Here is a 15,519-nt window from a genome sequence, read left to right as displayed (position 1 = left end):
AGCCCAGGGACCCTGGGGAGAAGTAAAGAACAGATTCCCTGAGGAATCTCCAGCCAGGTGCCAAAGCCTTGCTCCTAACCCTCCAGAGCCTCAATACCTGTTTGAGTGCGTGGCTGCATTCCCTTCTCAACAAGCTCTATCTCATTCTTTGCTCTTTAATGTCGCACTTTAGATATTTCAGGTTGATGGCTTGGTGTGGCGGGATAACAATGCTGTGAAAAAGTTTAATTTGTTAGAAGTCAGGCAAGAAAGCACTCATCTCGGCTGGCTCTCATTTTACTGACTTGTTTTTACTGTTTCTCTTCACTGGGTCATCAGAATCAGGGTGTGGATGACAGGTGCAGGGCAGTGATTAGGAGGATCACATGGAGAAAAAGGTGGTCTGCTCTACACACCCACACTACTCCGGGTTCCCCTCTTCTGCCAATCCTAGCTGAGATGTAGTCTCTGCCCTTCACCTTTCTCACCTAAAAATGTATTTTTCAGCAGGTGGTTGTTCAATTAGCCTTACTTTGGGCCTTCCTGGGAATTTAACCCTTCTGTGAGATAGACACATTCTTCCAAGTCTGCAGACCTCACAGTTCCCGATATGGCCAATAATTCTGTTCTGACCCAGAGATCTCCTCCTCTCCTTAAATCTTCATTGAGAATCTCTTCTTCAATGTGGATATACATTCGATTTTGTTCCCCAAGATGCACATATATTCCAACCTGGTTACTCTCTTTTTCTCCTTCAGTATGTGTCCCTCACTACACACATGACAACTACCATTTTCACTCCTTGTATCTCTGTTTTCATTTTTTTTTTTTTTTTTTTTTGGTCATAAACATAGCTTTTTCTTATGACCCAGATACAGAGCCCTTTTCACCAGCCTGTTATTAATCAGAACCCCTAACGTCCAGCAAACCATATGGTTTAAACTCAGATTCTCCCCAAAGCAGAATTCAGGCTCTCTCTCCTGCTCAAACTCCCCAGGAGAGGGCCAGAATCCTCTTCTCCCCAGGGCTGAGGCTCAGTCCATCTGTCACTGACACTGGACTCCGGGGCTTGGAAGCCAGAAGAGAGTTGGCATTAAGCAGCAGTAGAGGATAAATGAGAATGTGTGAGGCCCATGGGCTTAGTGATGGTGGGTTTTATATTTGTTTGAGATTATAGGATGGAGATTAGAGGAGGGAATATGTAATATGTGTTTGGAAATTTCTTCCTTAAGAACTAGAGTAAGAACTAGTAAGAACAAGTGAGTATAATTGTCTCACTGTTAAGTTTGCATTTGCTGAGGGACAAATGATTAGGAGCAGACGGTAAAATGGGCCCATCATTTTATTATAATGAGAGAACTTGACTCCAGGCTCTTCAAAGACTGACCTAGGCTAGGCTAAGTCTTAAGTTACTTGCCATCGATGTATTTATTAGAGGTTTGCTGGGTTTCCAAGGAGCATTGGGTATTTAAGTCAGAGACTCAATAAACCAGTTCACCTTCTGGAGCTTTTTACTCTGTCTGAGGCTTTGGCTGGAATTCTAGAATCCAAATTGGAAGCAAAGAGCCAGGTCCCAGAAGAAAAATGAATACAAGAAACAAGGATCTGCATATTCCCAATGAAATCTGGTATTGGAAGTATAGTTCTCCATTCTATTTTGCTAACAGCTGGGACTATATGAAGGAAATGGAGAACTAAGTAATGGCTAGCTTAGAGATGAATGGCTGAGATATCAGCCTTCATTTCTTTTTCTTTTTTCCCTAGGGTGAGGTGATGCATCTGACCTTTCTGACCCTGAACTGGAAGTAAATGAGCCAAAGGTGCTTATAATTAGCAATCAATACACAATTAGTGTAGGTCTAGCTGGGGTAAGGAAAAATAAATCCTTAGAGAAAGCAACATTTTAGTTCTTTATATTATTTAGCTTTCTTATTCTCCTGGAGACGTCCAGGAGAAAGATGGAGAGAGATGAGAGGCCTAAAGAATCCCAGAGGTAAGAGCTCACACAGAAGAATGATACACATATTGAAAAAAATGTTGGAGTCTCTGCATGAGAATCCTTTCAGAAACATGTCTGCTCTTTATGAGAACGGGGTCTCAGGGAGATGAGTAGATGGGAGAAACTCCAGCTGTTACCATAACCCTAATTCTGTCTTCTTGAAGGCTCGCTCATGGAGATAAATCACTTCCATTACCTGTCCTTGAGGAATGAAGTTTCTCCTTGTATCAAATAAGGAAATGGAAGAGGGGTCCTGGAAATTAATTCTGGAAACCTGTGTCCCCCAGCCTCACTCTGGTGTAGGTCATTCATAAGTGTTAACTATTATATGAACTATTATGCAAAACTGACATGGGGAAATCAGCATTTAGGGGAAGAGAAGCTTGTGTAGCTTTGATGTGATGGGAGGAACAGGCTATCTAGTCTCAGACTGGCAGGGGCTGAACATTCTCATTGGGATCATTGGCAGTACCCCAAAAGAGTAGCAGAGTCCAGTTTAAAGATCCATCTCCTGAGATCTGGCCAAGGACTTGGACTCTGGGATAGGATGGTTCTATTTAAGGCCATGTAGTCTGTACTAGATGGTTATAATGATGAGGGACATGAGTCAGGGATTTGATATTTATCTTCTATGCCTCTCATATATTGAATTCCTCTATTATCTATTCTGATAACCTATTCTATATGTTGTCTTTACGTTTACTGCTAAGGCTGAGGGGACAGGAACAATGGGTACCATGACAGGACAATTAGAGTTGGTCGTCAGGCTCAGAGTGGTGTTAAGAGGTACATGCTCATAAACTGAGTAGGACTCATTTTGCATTCCACATTTATAGTGTATATGTGGTTATAGTATATGAGCAATGCTGTCTCAATCTAAACCACGACTATTTGTAGTTCTGTTTTAAATCTATGAGTCCAAATATGGCAAAACATTCAGTTCTTTTGAGGCCATCTGAGGTCACTCTATGTCCTAGTCTCCTGAACACTGCAAACAACACTTCTTTTCAACCTCAGTATTATTTGCTCTTTCTGTCCCCTTCCTACAGGGGATTAGGTGGTAATGAAGAATCTCCAGATCTATATCTACAGGTCTTGTTTACCTCTTTCTGGTGGAGCAGGTCAGGGATCATAACGAAGATCATGTGTGTGTTTGTGGTAGGGGGAGGGAAATTCCAGCCCCGTTCTGAGGGCTGCACTGTAGAGAGTAAAGAGATTAGGAGCTTGGATGGGGAGCAGGACCACGGAGAGCAGCAAGAAGAGCCTGGAGTGTCCCTGTCAGGGGCTAGCACCATGGAGAGCTCAAAGCACCTGTGGTTTGTTCCACAAAGAACAGGGCAACCAGGATCGTAGGTGAAGGCAGCCAGCTCTCAAACAAACCAAACAAACCAGACATCAGGGCTTCTGCTAGGATCATGCCACACACATCACTTGCTCTCAAAGGCCTCCTGAAGTACTCTGTTTGAACCTGCCACACATACAACCAAGAGATTGTGCTAAAAAGTGAGGGCCGCCACCAGACTGAGTTGGTCAACATGAGCCTCAGTAATTATGAAAATTACATTAGTATCAGTGGTGGTGGAAGAGGTTTTGACTTGCAATAACCAATTATGAATGAAATTAATAGTATCTTTCACTGTGGGAAAAAGAGCACCACAAAGCCTGTGTCCCCTCAGAGACACACTAGGCATGAGGAAACCAAAATCTGTATTACAGTCAGATAGGGTATGAGATGTATCAGAGTCCGAGTGCTCTAAGGCACCCCAAATTGCTGTGAACAGTCCAGTCTTGATCATACACAGAAAAATGGAATGGATTATGACTCTTAAAAAGGGTACTGTCCTCAGGACTTAGAGGCCTCTGTGTTAGTTGGGAAATTTGGCCACTCTCTTTAGACTTAGGGGAATTTCAGTAAAGGGACAGATAGTTCTCTCTTTCAGTACTTGTTGCTTCCGTGAAGAATAGGTAGCTTTAATGAGCTTATATTTTGTAAAAATCTCAGCAGCTTCATGTGTTCAAGACTCTTGACAACTTGACTTCTCAGTGCTAGAATGGATGGATCTCCTTGTTATAACAGGATTGGATTGGGTTTTTACTTGGGTTATAAAACCTCTGAGCATCAGCTGGTTCTGACTTTGGAAAGAATCATCTCTGCTGCTGGTCCTAGAGGAAGAAGCAGATCTTTGGCCCCAGAGACTTGTTCTTCTCTATTTTACAATTACGTGGAGTGTTTGTTCTTAATTTGACTGAGTTCTTAGTGACCCTGAATCTTTTTCTGATGGCTTGCTTTTCTGGTGGTTTGTTTCTCTCTATTTCTTATAAGCATTCCCATGAGGATTGCTATTCTCGGAATTTATGGATGGACCTCTAGGACATGACCTTATCCAGGAAACAAAATGTTCCAGTACGTGGACCTATAGCCAATGATTCAACAGGAAATACTAACTTTTAGCCTGAAAAATGAAAGGAGAAGATATAATTAACAAAACTATCTAATACCCTGGCTTTTTCATTCAGTAGTCAGTAAGGAGCTGGTCCAGTCCACAGCTTGCTTTCATGGAGAACCTGGAGCCTAGATTACCACCCTTCAGTGAAATTCCGTTACTGAGAAATAGATGACAAAAAAGGGATTGTTGAGCTGGTTCTATTGGAGTAGGAAACAACGAAGAATGTGACTAGCCACAGCCCCAGGGGTTTTATTATTTCTCTGATGATAACCGTGAGGATCTTTTCCTAGGTTATTTTTTTGTGACCTAAGGACAAGCAGCTTTTGATTCTATTGTATATATTATTTGGACTGCAAGAAAGTAGTAGTAATAACTAGGGGTACCAAAATCAGATCTAAGGATTTTCAGAGCAATGGCACAACTACTTAGTCTGCTGTTTCAAAGTGACCAGAGCACCAAAAAGATGCCATCTGTGGAATTTTATGGCTGCAGAACTATGAGTCATTCTTCAAGTGAATAGTGAATGTCTCCAACAAGGCGCTCTTGAAATTAGATTTGGCCCTCCTTTTCTCCTCAGTTGGAAGAAGAGAGAGAGAGAGAGAAGACACCTAAGGGTAGTGAGCTGTCTCATTTACTGTCAGTCTAGGGCAGAGGATTTCAAACTGTATGTGGCAGAACCTCTGTCTGTGCCTTAAGGATTAGGGGGAGTGTAGGGGAAGCCAAGAGGAAGAGTGAGAGGGCTCCAGGTCTTACTTATCTGTTTCAATAAGAGTAATTCTCCTTGGATCTGTTTTATTTATTTGATAAAGGAATTTCACATCTTTAAAGATAAAAGTGAGAAAACCACTGTACTAAAAGAAACTACTAAAACCAACAGTGCTGCCTAGCCCTAGGGAGAGCTTAGGACAGAATCTTTGGTGTAACTGCTGGATAGGCAGCTGATATGTCACAGCTTGGACCCCACATCAGACAGACTGGTTCTGCATAGTATCAACTCAACTCTATGACACCAGTGTCTCTCTGATGGTTTCAACTTCTTTGTGCCAGAAAATGCACATGTCTGAAGGAAGAGCATCTCCTTCCCAGGGGTTCCCAGCTGCAACTGGGAAGAGAACAGGAACAGAAACAGAACAGCTACAGCTGCAACTAGGAACACAAACTGGATGGAGTAGGTCTGCCAAGCAGATCTGTGGGCAGCTCTAGAGTGAATGCCTGCTGGGCTTCTCCGGCACACCGGGCATGATCTCTGCACTGGGCACCTGGCCAGGGGGCTGCAGAATGGATGGCAGTGGATGGAAGGTCATTGGGAAGGGAAAGATATTCATGTGTGAGGCAGTGCAGTCCAAAGTTAAACTGCTATATCCTGGTATAAAGCAAAGTGACGCTGCCCACTTGTCTTGTCTCTGCACTAGATCAACGCACAGAGTGCTGGAAATAACTTGAAAAGGAAGAATCCAAGGAAGTCTGGTTACAATGTTGAATGTTGAGCTGCTCACCAGAAAGACAACCACAGAATACATTAAGTTCACAGGCCTTGTATCCCCCAAAGCTGGAACTGCCAACTTCTGCCAATACTAGTGGACAAACGTGAGAAGGAAGGGGCAGGTGGCAAACTCTGAATATCTAAGCCATTCCTGAGTTTCTAGCCACAGCACTCATGGCCGGGTTCAGATAACAGTTGCTTGCCCTTCCCCAACCTCTCAATCCCTGTTCAGCCTTATGAAACCTAAAAAAAAAAAAAAAATGTATGCTGTACTTCAGGGAGCTGTATACCCCAGCAGCATATGAAGTTTGTTTTCCTCATTCTAAATGGAAATAGCCGCTCTGCCATACACCCTTGACCACTCCAGCATCTGTGTATTAGGATATCTTGTCCTTAAACTTTCACACCACATCTCTTCTTGGTTTGGTCAAATGTTACCAGGTAAGCAATCTACTGCCTAGCTCCCTGCCCAGGGTCCTCAGGCCAAGTCAGGGGTACTAGACACACCTTCTTCATGATCCTGGGCAGAATGGCCTTAGGATCACCACCCATGAGCATTAAATCTATGCACCTACCTCCCCCATCAGAGTGGGTCTTTTTTGATCCTGAAGATAAGAAGTAGAATTAATTTAGATAGAAGATCACATGTGGTTGTGCCTCTTGTACATCAGTACATCCTGAGACATTACAACCAGACATATGTCCACTGTCTGGACAGATGATGTTCTACAAGGAAAATGATGCTTGATTTGACTCTTTCTTGGGAACAGGTCTCCCTCCCCATCCCCAAATTCTCAACCCCTCCTCCGGACATTCTCCATTCAAAATTTACTGCCTTCCACTCTTCCCTCAAGCCACTGCTCTGAAATATATATATGGATAAAGCATTTCTCTTCCTCTAAACCTTAAAGCCTGAGTAGGGGCTGGAGCCCAAATTGAAGACCAAGAAAGAATAGTGCAGTAGGTGAAGAAAGACTTGGCTAGGATATGGATTTACTCTCTTCTCCAATGTTTACATCCTAGAATTGAGCTCACAGCTTTCTGGGATGACTTCATTCTGTTTAGGTCTCAGCCTGGCCCCATCAGTTCCCATTGCCGAACAGGGGCAGTTTGGGTCATGCTCGTCTCTCTTAAACCCAACTACCAGGATGGGAAGGCCAGGGGCTGCAGCTGAAAGTCAAGGCTTAGTAGAAACTCGTTATTGTGGTACATACACCCAGCAGCCTCTCCTTGCCTTGCACTTAGCCTGCACTCCCTCAGGACTCTCTTCACCTCCTCAGTGAGCAGGGTCATCAGTACAGTCCTCTGGGGAAGGGGGATTCCACACAGGGGAGAGGAGGGGCCGCTGTCTCTATGGTGACTTGGGCAGGAACTCCTCCCTTGGGGAGTGTTAATGGGTACAGAGTAGAAGGACTCAGCCAGCCAGCTGTAGGTAGGGGATCCCCAGTGTCCTCATACCAGCAGAAACTCCTTTATCATGATGGAGACAGGGCTGGGGGAGCAGGTCAGGAGAGATGGAGCAATTATTCCTCCAGCACCCTGGCTCTTCGCCTGTTTCCTTCAGATGAAATTCTCTACATCATCATCCCCAGTTTCAACCCCTCCCCTCTCCACCCCCGCCCCGCCCTGTGCCCATCCCTTCTGGCCACTGGGTCCATCACCCAGGAGCCGCCTCCCCTTTCTCCTCCCCTGCGGTTCTTTCTGTTTTTCGTTGGCATCTGGCCGGGCATAGCCACCATCCTCCCCTTCACTGTCCCCACATCCCTTGGCTCTGCAGAGGTCCCGGTCCCTCTTCCCCTCCCCCAGCCCAGCCTGCCTCAGATAGGGGCGGGGGAGACCGAAGGATGCATTCCTTTAGTCCCTTCACAGCCTGCCCTCCCTCCTCCAGGGACCTGAGGCTCGAAGCTGTGGCTCCCTTCCTGGTCTCCCTACAAACTGCCCCCTGCCACTCCATTAATCGTCAGCAGCCTTTAAGAAAGCTGAGGTGCCCCGACAGAGCTGACCTACATAGCCCGGTCCAGGGCAGGAGGGGGCCCCAAGTCCCCTCACCCCTGGCCCCGCCTCCTTCCCCCCCCCCCACCTCCTTCATCTTTCTACCGTGACAAACCCAAGAAGGTTTGAGTTCCTGACTGAAGCAAAGGGGGCTAGGCAAGACACCCCACCCCAAATTTGGCAAATCAATCCTTAGCCCAGGAAAGCTTTGGGTTTTCTATGCATTTCTCCTCCCCAAATATCTTCATCCTTCCCTTTGCCCAGCCTCTCCCCACTGCCCCCCCGCCCCCCTCCCCCGCTCTCGTCTGGGTTTCTTTTACCAGCTTCTGCCACCGCTAGGGATGTTGCCATCCCGGGGCCCTCTCCGCCCAGTGTTGTTGTTTTGCTCCAAGGAGAAGCCCCCCACTTCCTTGCCCACGCCCCCCTCAAGAGCCTCACCCAGGCTCCCTTCCCTGCCCACTCGGAGCTCCGCCGTGGGTGGGGGGGACAGGCTGGGGAGCAGAAATGTTTGCATACAGCAGTTTGGGGGATTGCACTGGCTACCCAACCCCTCCAGACCTACATACACAAACACCCGACACACGCCCTGACTGAAACAGCGACAAATCTCACTCCGCCCCCAACACACACTGACACAGACATACACACAGATACTGACACAGAAACGCAGAACCAGACACCAACACAGACGCGCACACCCAGACACACGGACATCAACATATCCATACCCCGGGATGCTCATAACAGACCCAAACCCCGACTGCACACGCAGACACACTCGACGGTGTACAAGGAGGGGGCATACCCGGCACACCCCACGATCCACAGAGACACGGACGCTCAGAGACAGACACAGGGGTATCAGCAGCGGCTGGCGACTTTAACCCCCGCTTCCAAACAAAGCCAACAGGCTCCCTCCGCCCCCGCAGCCGGTCGGAACCCCCGCCCCGGTCCCTCCCCACCTCCCCTGGCGCCGCCCCCTCCCTCACTCACCGTCCTGGGAGAGGTTGGCCCCGCCGGGCGCCCAGCAGCTGGCGAAAAGCAGGAGCAGGGGCAGGGCGGAAGGGGCCCCCATCGCGCTTCCCGGCCGGCTCCCTGGCTGGGCGCTGGCGAGCCTGGGTCCCCAGGGGCTGGGGCTGGGGAGGGGGTAGACGACGACACTGACCGAAAGGGCGCCCCCGAGCCGCTTCGGAGCCCGGGGCCGAGGCGGGGACCGGGAGGGAGCCGGCGCTGCTGCAGTCGCGGGGATTAAATAGGGCGCTCGGAGCAAACCATTCGGTTGGAGGTGGGGGGGGGGGTGACGGGGGCTGGGCTGGTCGCGGGGGGGACAGGTTGCCGCATTCCCCACTGCCCCCCGCCTCCTGCACCCCCTCCGTGCAGTCGTGGTGCCTTCCACCTTCTCCCTCGGGAGCTCCACCGGCCCGGCTCGGGCGTGGAGCAGAGGGAGAGAGCTGGCTCAGCAGTGGGACCTGGCGCCCACCCCTCTTAGGCTTGGGGTGGAGGGAGGCGGGGGGTCGGGCAGGGCCCTGGGCCAACTGGCGGGAGAGGCCACTGCAGGCCTGGGCAAGGGCGTGCCCACTAGCCCGAGATCCTCCAGCCCCGCCCTCCCTCCTTTGGCAACCGGGGATCCCCAGGAGCCTTGGGGTTCCCCTATCAACAGTATGCCCAGGGACATCTCTTCAATGGGTAACCAGTTACCCTGGTCATTCTCCAAAGCACTAACATCCCTAGTTCCTCTGACCAAACGAGCCCCTAGTTATACGCCCAGTAACAATTTGTGGCCCCAGGCAATTTCCTTTGAAAGGCATCTTCCAGCAAGCCCCCAGGCCATGGGAATCAACACTTCCCTCAATCCCTCCTCAAAGAAACTACTCCCCATCTAAAAACAGTGACTTCCCTTCAGACTCTGCCCAACCAAGCTACCTACAAAGCAACTCAGTTGTTTCCCACCTTAATCCTTCCTATTCCCCCACTTTACTCCCACCCCTTACCCCCAATATTTTTCTTCTTAATATTTCAAAGGAGTTTGTCCTTCCTTCTCAAATTTTAGTGAGTAAGATTCCTGGGTGAATGATCCGATCTACACACCCTCAGGAAGCTGCTCTCTTAAGGGCCAGTGCATCTGTGGCTAATGCAGTTCTTGCCCCTGAGGCCAGATATAAGATGAATGAGAGAGGCGGGGTGTCTGTACTTGCTCTTGGCTCATGAGTCCCATGCCCCTGGGATTTGCTTTTTTTTTGTGATTGAAGTTCTGTGGAAGAGTCTTGGTACATCTCAGAAAGAGATCCTTCTGAGTCAGTTTTGCTCAAACTTAGCTTTTGGGAATACATTCCTAAATTTTAGAATCTCTGAATCAAAGAATTTTATGTATATAAGGATTCTTAGAAAATATTTGGTCCAATCCCTTACTACACCGGTGCAACTGAGATCCAAAGGGTATGAATTGATCTACCCAAGGTTATACTGACAATAGTAGAAAACACAAGTGTTGCCTAGGACATGGAATCATATGATTTTTAAAGTGCCATCCAATCTTGGGAGGCCAATTTTGTCCCTAGATGAGGGATTTGGGCACCTGTCTTCTAAGCCCTGGACCAGTCCCCTCTCTGAACTGTCTGTACCTCACTGTGCTAATCTTCAACGTTTGGGTAATCTTTCCTCCTCTCAGATAGGCTTTCGCAGCTGTTTGTGATGGACTTAATGTCTCTGTCACCTAGTAACTCAAGGACAAGGATGTGGATAGTACTTTGTAATCAGTAAAGCTCTATATAAATGTTAGTCACTGGTGGAGAGGATGAGAGAGAATATTCTCCAGGAAGACCCTTGAGGATAGCCAGAAAGCTGCCCCTCTGTTTTTCTTCTCGCTGTTCGTGGAGTTTATCTATGGTTTCTGGGAGAAGAGCTCTGCCTACCTCTTGAACACTTCCTGAGTGTTTGGGTGTTTATTAAGAATTATTTGTAAGAGTTTTTGACCACCTTGGGTTGCCTGACTTGCCTACCTTGACACATCTTAGTGACTCCAAACCGTTCTGCTGCCCTGGGGTTCTCTGCCTCCCTGGGGGTTCTCTGACACCTTGAAATGTGTGAGAGGCAAAGCTAGAGGGAGGAGTGTGGTTGAGGGATACAGACACCTGAATGTAAGAGAGAGGTGAGACTGGGCTATGGGGTGGGGCAGGAAGGGAGATAAGGGGAAAATTGGACCTTCTGACAGAGGTGGGATTAGGTTGGCATGAGTTTAGTCCGGCAGAGAAAAGGAATGAGTGGGTGTGTTTTCAAAGAGAGAATACGGCTTCAGAGAAGAAGGATCAGTCTATCCTAGTTAAAGAGTCTTGATGGATAAAGAGTATTATCTTTGGAGCTAGAAGAAGTTTTAGAGATCATCTAAGTGAGATTAAGAGAGGACAGGTTAGTGTTGGGGGGAATGAGAGTGGGGATGGGTGGGATTGGGATGGCAGGATGTGGGATTAGGTCCCAAGCTCCTGTAACTAATCACCTTTTCCACCTGCTACTCTGCCGTGATCCCCTTCTGCCTGCCCTTTAATTCTCTAATGACCCTGCTGGTCTGTCCCCACCCTCTACTGTAGCTGCACGGGATGAGAACCAAGGGTGGGAGGAGAGTGGGAGAGCTTTTGTGGAGAGAGAGTATCAGAGCAAGCAAATGAGACTCTGGAATGCTCTTTTCGTACTGGCTCCTTCTCTTTTCTGCATCATTAGCATCAGTTTGGCAGCACTTTAGGCCCTGGGAATAGGAAGCAGTCATTGGCTTTTAGAATTATAGGATAAAAGAGTATTAGAATTGTAAGGGACCTTCAGGATTACCTAATTAATACCCCTTGTTGAACAGATGAGGAAAATGAAACTCAGAGAAGTTAGGTGACTTTCTGTGTTCACACCGGTATGTAGTAGAGGGGTTAAGGTATTGGATAAAGGAGGCAGATATACTCTTGGGGGCAGGAGGAATAAGGAGAATCATTACTCTCCAGCAGTGTCCTCTGAGGAATTTCCTCTTCTGCGTATCTCAGAGTGAAAGGGTAGTGTCTCCTACAGAGGCAGATGTCTCTATTTGGAATAACTCATTACCTATAATCACTCTAATGCCCTTTGTCCCTGTGTACCCAGCATCTTACAGGCACCCTTTTCACTAGGAATAGAATTTTACAAAGAAAGCCTGACCTACAAGGATTATCCTCATCCTGAAAACAGGTAAAATAAAAGTATCCATGCTGCATTGTGATCTCTATGGTTACTTTTCACCCTAAAATGCTATGACATACAATCTGTGTTTCCCAGAGACTTGCACAAAGTCTGGAGTAGGTTGTCTGTGGGATTAAAGAACTGGTCACCACATTGAAAACGGGGGGGGGGGGGGGGGGGATCAGTGAAGGGGAGTGGAGAGAAGGCGAGTTCTGGCTCCTGGGTGCCCCTATCCACTCAGCAGCAGCCTGGGTGGCTAAGGTTGAGGAATGTGGTGCTGGCACCGGTGCTGGGCTGGATACAGCTGTGTGGGCCCTGGGCATTCCTTTCCCCACGCGCCTCCTCTCAGGGAGGGGGGAGGGCAGGAACTCGGCCTGAGTAGGGTGAATACTACATATTCATCTAGGAGGGGGATGACAGCACCTGAAGGAAAAATCTCAGAAGCCTGGCTCAGTTCTGCTTTGCCCTCTAACCCTTCGCCTCCATATGACTTTTTCTTTATCAGTAAATTCTACACAGGTTTCCATATTTGCTTTCCCCTTTAATTTTCCATCCAACTAAACCAGGATTCCTCATACTGTTTCTTGTTTCTATTATACAGTTTTAATTAACCCTATCCTTAATAATAACCTTTGTACGTGTTCTAATTCTAACCTTAACTGAATTCTAATTTCAACCCTAACCCTAATCTATTACAGACTCTAACTACTAATCCTAATACCAACCCCAATTTAATTGTTAATTTTAAGCAACATCTTAATTCTAACCTGTTATAAGCCACCAATTTAGGACAGCAACTTGCATGTAATAAAAATGATCACAGGTACCATTTTTTGGGAATCCGTTGTATGCCAGACTTTACACTGGGTACTTTACAGGCACAGTATGTCATTCAGGTACCTGAAAGTACCCTAATGTGGTTGGAATTATTAGCTGCCTTACAGATGAGGAAATAAAGGTTTAATGAGATTATGTAATTTGTAAATAGTGGATCCAAATCCACTGTTGATGTTCATCTCTCTTTCTGCTAACACATACTTTCTGATCCATCTTTTCCTAAAATCCTAATTCTGACTAGAATAACTTCTAAAATACTGAGTTTCTTGAAAGTATATTAGTAGTTACGTTTAAAAAAAAAATAGTGGTACAAAATAGAAACCAAACAAACCAACAAAAAGGCCCAAATTCTCCCTGCCCAGAAACCCCACTGCCACTTTAAAACATTAATGTATTTATAGAGTTAAACTAATCAAACTATGGAAAGAAACAAACTAAAAGGAAAAGCCTCCTTCTCCTCCCCAGGCTTGCGCTGCCCCTGGGGGCATTGTTCCCATTGGAGTTTTACAGCACAGCTGCCCTGCCTCCCACTGTGTATCAGGAAAGCACTAAAAGTCAAAATAAATACCTACCAATGAAATCACCGTATATATGCACGACTTAGGCTTGAAGCCCTCTAGACAATTTGAATTTATGATTAACAATAACTGTTAAAGGCTAAGCGTGTGCCAGGTTCTATGCTAAGCTCTTTACATTTATTATCCCTTTTAATATTCACTAGCTCCTGGTGCAGAGTATGCCTTACCCCTATTTTACAGATGAGGACAGCAAGGCCTGGAGAAGCCAAATGACTGGCACAAAATCACAAAGACTGTGAATGAGAGACACAGGTTTCAAAGACAGATTTGTCTTACTACACAGCCTCAATTTTTAACCACTAGACTTAGCCAAGGAGGCTTGTTAGAGAAAGAGGTCATTTGAGCTTTGTTCTAAAGGAGAGAAGGGAAGTTGCTTGATATTAGAAAGGAGGATGACCTATGAGACTGTAGATAGACTCAGATCGATATGGGAGGAGACAATACAAGGGGAAAAGGAGCAAGATGGCTAGCAAATGGAGGGAAATGAGTAAAAGGTGAGAGCGTAACAGGGAAACAGAACAAATATGAGCAGAGACCCAGGGAATTTTTTGTGATGAATTCAGGCAAAAATAAAATCATGTTATAAATATGTGTGCCACTGTTGTTTCAGCTACAGGCTGATTGATGTATTTTGGAAAGACAGTAGGCACACATAATCATCTGCAAACAAAAATACACATTTCAGTTACATGGGTATCTGTAGCCTCTCCAACAAAATATCTCCGCATCCCTCCCCTTACATTCCATGCTCCATCGATATCAAATGGCTTGTAATTTCCCAAACACAGTATGTTGTTTCATGCCTCAGTGTCTTTGCACATACTATTTTCTATACCTGGATTGCCCATCTTATTAAGCCTGATGAAACTTGTGTTTGTGTTTATTCATCCAAACTTTGATTAGGTGTCGTTGCCTCTGTGAAGCCGTCTGCACAGAGTTAATCACTCCTTGCTAGGTGCTACCACGATATTGCATATATCCTTCCACTGTTACACTTTTTTCACTGTGTTATGATAGTTTGTCTACATGTTTTTCTCTTCTAACTGTGAGCTCCTCGAGGGCAGGAATAATATTTTATGAATCTTGTTATTCCCAGTGCTTAGTATAGAAACAGAAAAATAGTAGATTCTCAGTTAATTCTGCTGAATTAAACTGAAATGATATGTTTACAAACACATAGGCTTAATCAACCGATTTTTTTTTTTCAGAAGCATGGGCACACTGATTTCATTGGTATACTTCCTGTACGTTTGTATGTGTTCATATAGATACAATGTGTCCCAAATTAGGTGAATGAGTCTAATACACATGTACACATATTTTCATCCACTTATTCAAGATACATTTTGTAATTCTGGGAGTTGACTTAGAGCCTGCCACTTCGTTTTGCATATCTTCAATTGTGGAAAATTTTTATCCTTGGAGGTTAGCTTTTAATTTTGAAAATAGCCAAAGTCTTTGGGATCCAAGCCTTATAGATAAGTGGTGGTTCATGTTGGGTAATACAAAAACAAGATTTGGCTGTAAAGTAATAGTAAATGGCTTATAGGTTGACTAATATGTTGGTTCTTAAGGCAGTTTCTTTTCTTTTTTTTTTTAATTTTATTTATTTATTTATTTATTTATTTATTTATTTATGGCTGTGTTGGGTCTTCGTTTCTGTGCGAGGGCTTTCTCTAGTTGTGGCAAGCGGTGGCCACTCTTCATCGCAGTGCGCGGGCCTCTCACCATCGCGGCCTCTCTTGTTGCGGAGCACAGGCTCCAGACGCGCAGGCTCAGTAATTGTGGCTCACGGGCCCAGTTGCTCCGCAGCATGTGGGATCCTCCCAGACCAGGGCTCGAACCCGTGTCCCCTGCATTGGCAGGCGGACTCTCAACCGCTGCGCCACCAGAGAAGCCCTTAAGGCAGTTTTTGAAGAGGAGTGCTAGAAAATTTCTGAGCAGTGGCATTCTGATCAGTTTGTTAATACAAACAAAGTCAAACAGGAGTTTTGTCATTTTATAGTCACA

The 15,519-nt window shown here is 46.1% G+C and overlaps 1 protein-coding gene across 2 annotated transcripts in view; it reads right to left on the bottom strand.

Moving 5' to 3' along the window:
* Window positions 1-9,100, bottom strand: part of CADM3 (cell adhesion molecule 3) — a 29,420-nt gene extending 20,320 nt beyond the window's left edge. For both annotated transcript variants that reach the window (XM_068538285.1, XM_068538282.1), the window contains exon 1: window positions 8,894-9,100. In XM_068538285.1, coding sequence (XP_068394386.1) covers window positions 8,894-8,975 — 82 coding nt within the window. In that variant the 5' untranslated portion in view covers window positions 8,976-9,100. The remainder of the gene's footprint in view (window positions 1-8,893) is intronic.
* Window positions 9,101-15,519: the final 6,419 nt, after the last annotated feature.

The sequence above is a fragment of the Eschrichtius robustus genome, chromosome 3 (assembly GCF_028021215.1).
Source record: "Eschrichtius robustus isolate mEscRob2 chromosome 3, mEscRob2.pri, whole genome shotgun sequence".
NCBI lineage: Eukaryota > Metazoa > Chordata > Mammalia > Artiodactyla > Eschrichtiidae > Eschrichtius > Eschrichtius robustus.
The sequence above is the reverse complement of the archived record's forward strand: the minus strand, read 5'-3'. Positions and strand labels throughout refer to the sequence as shown.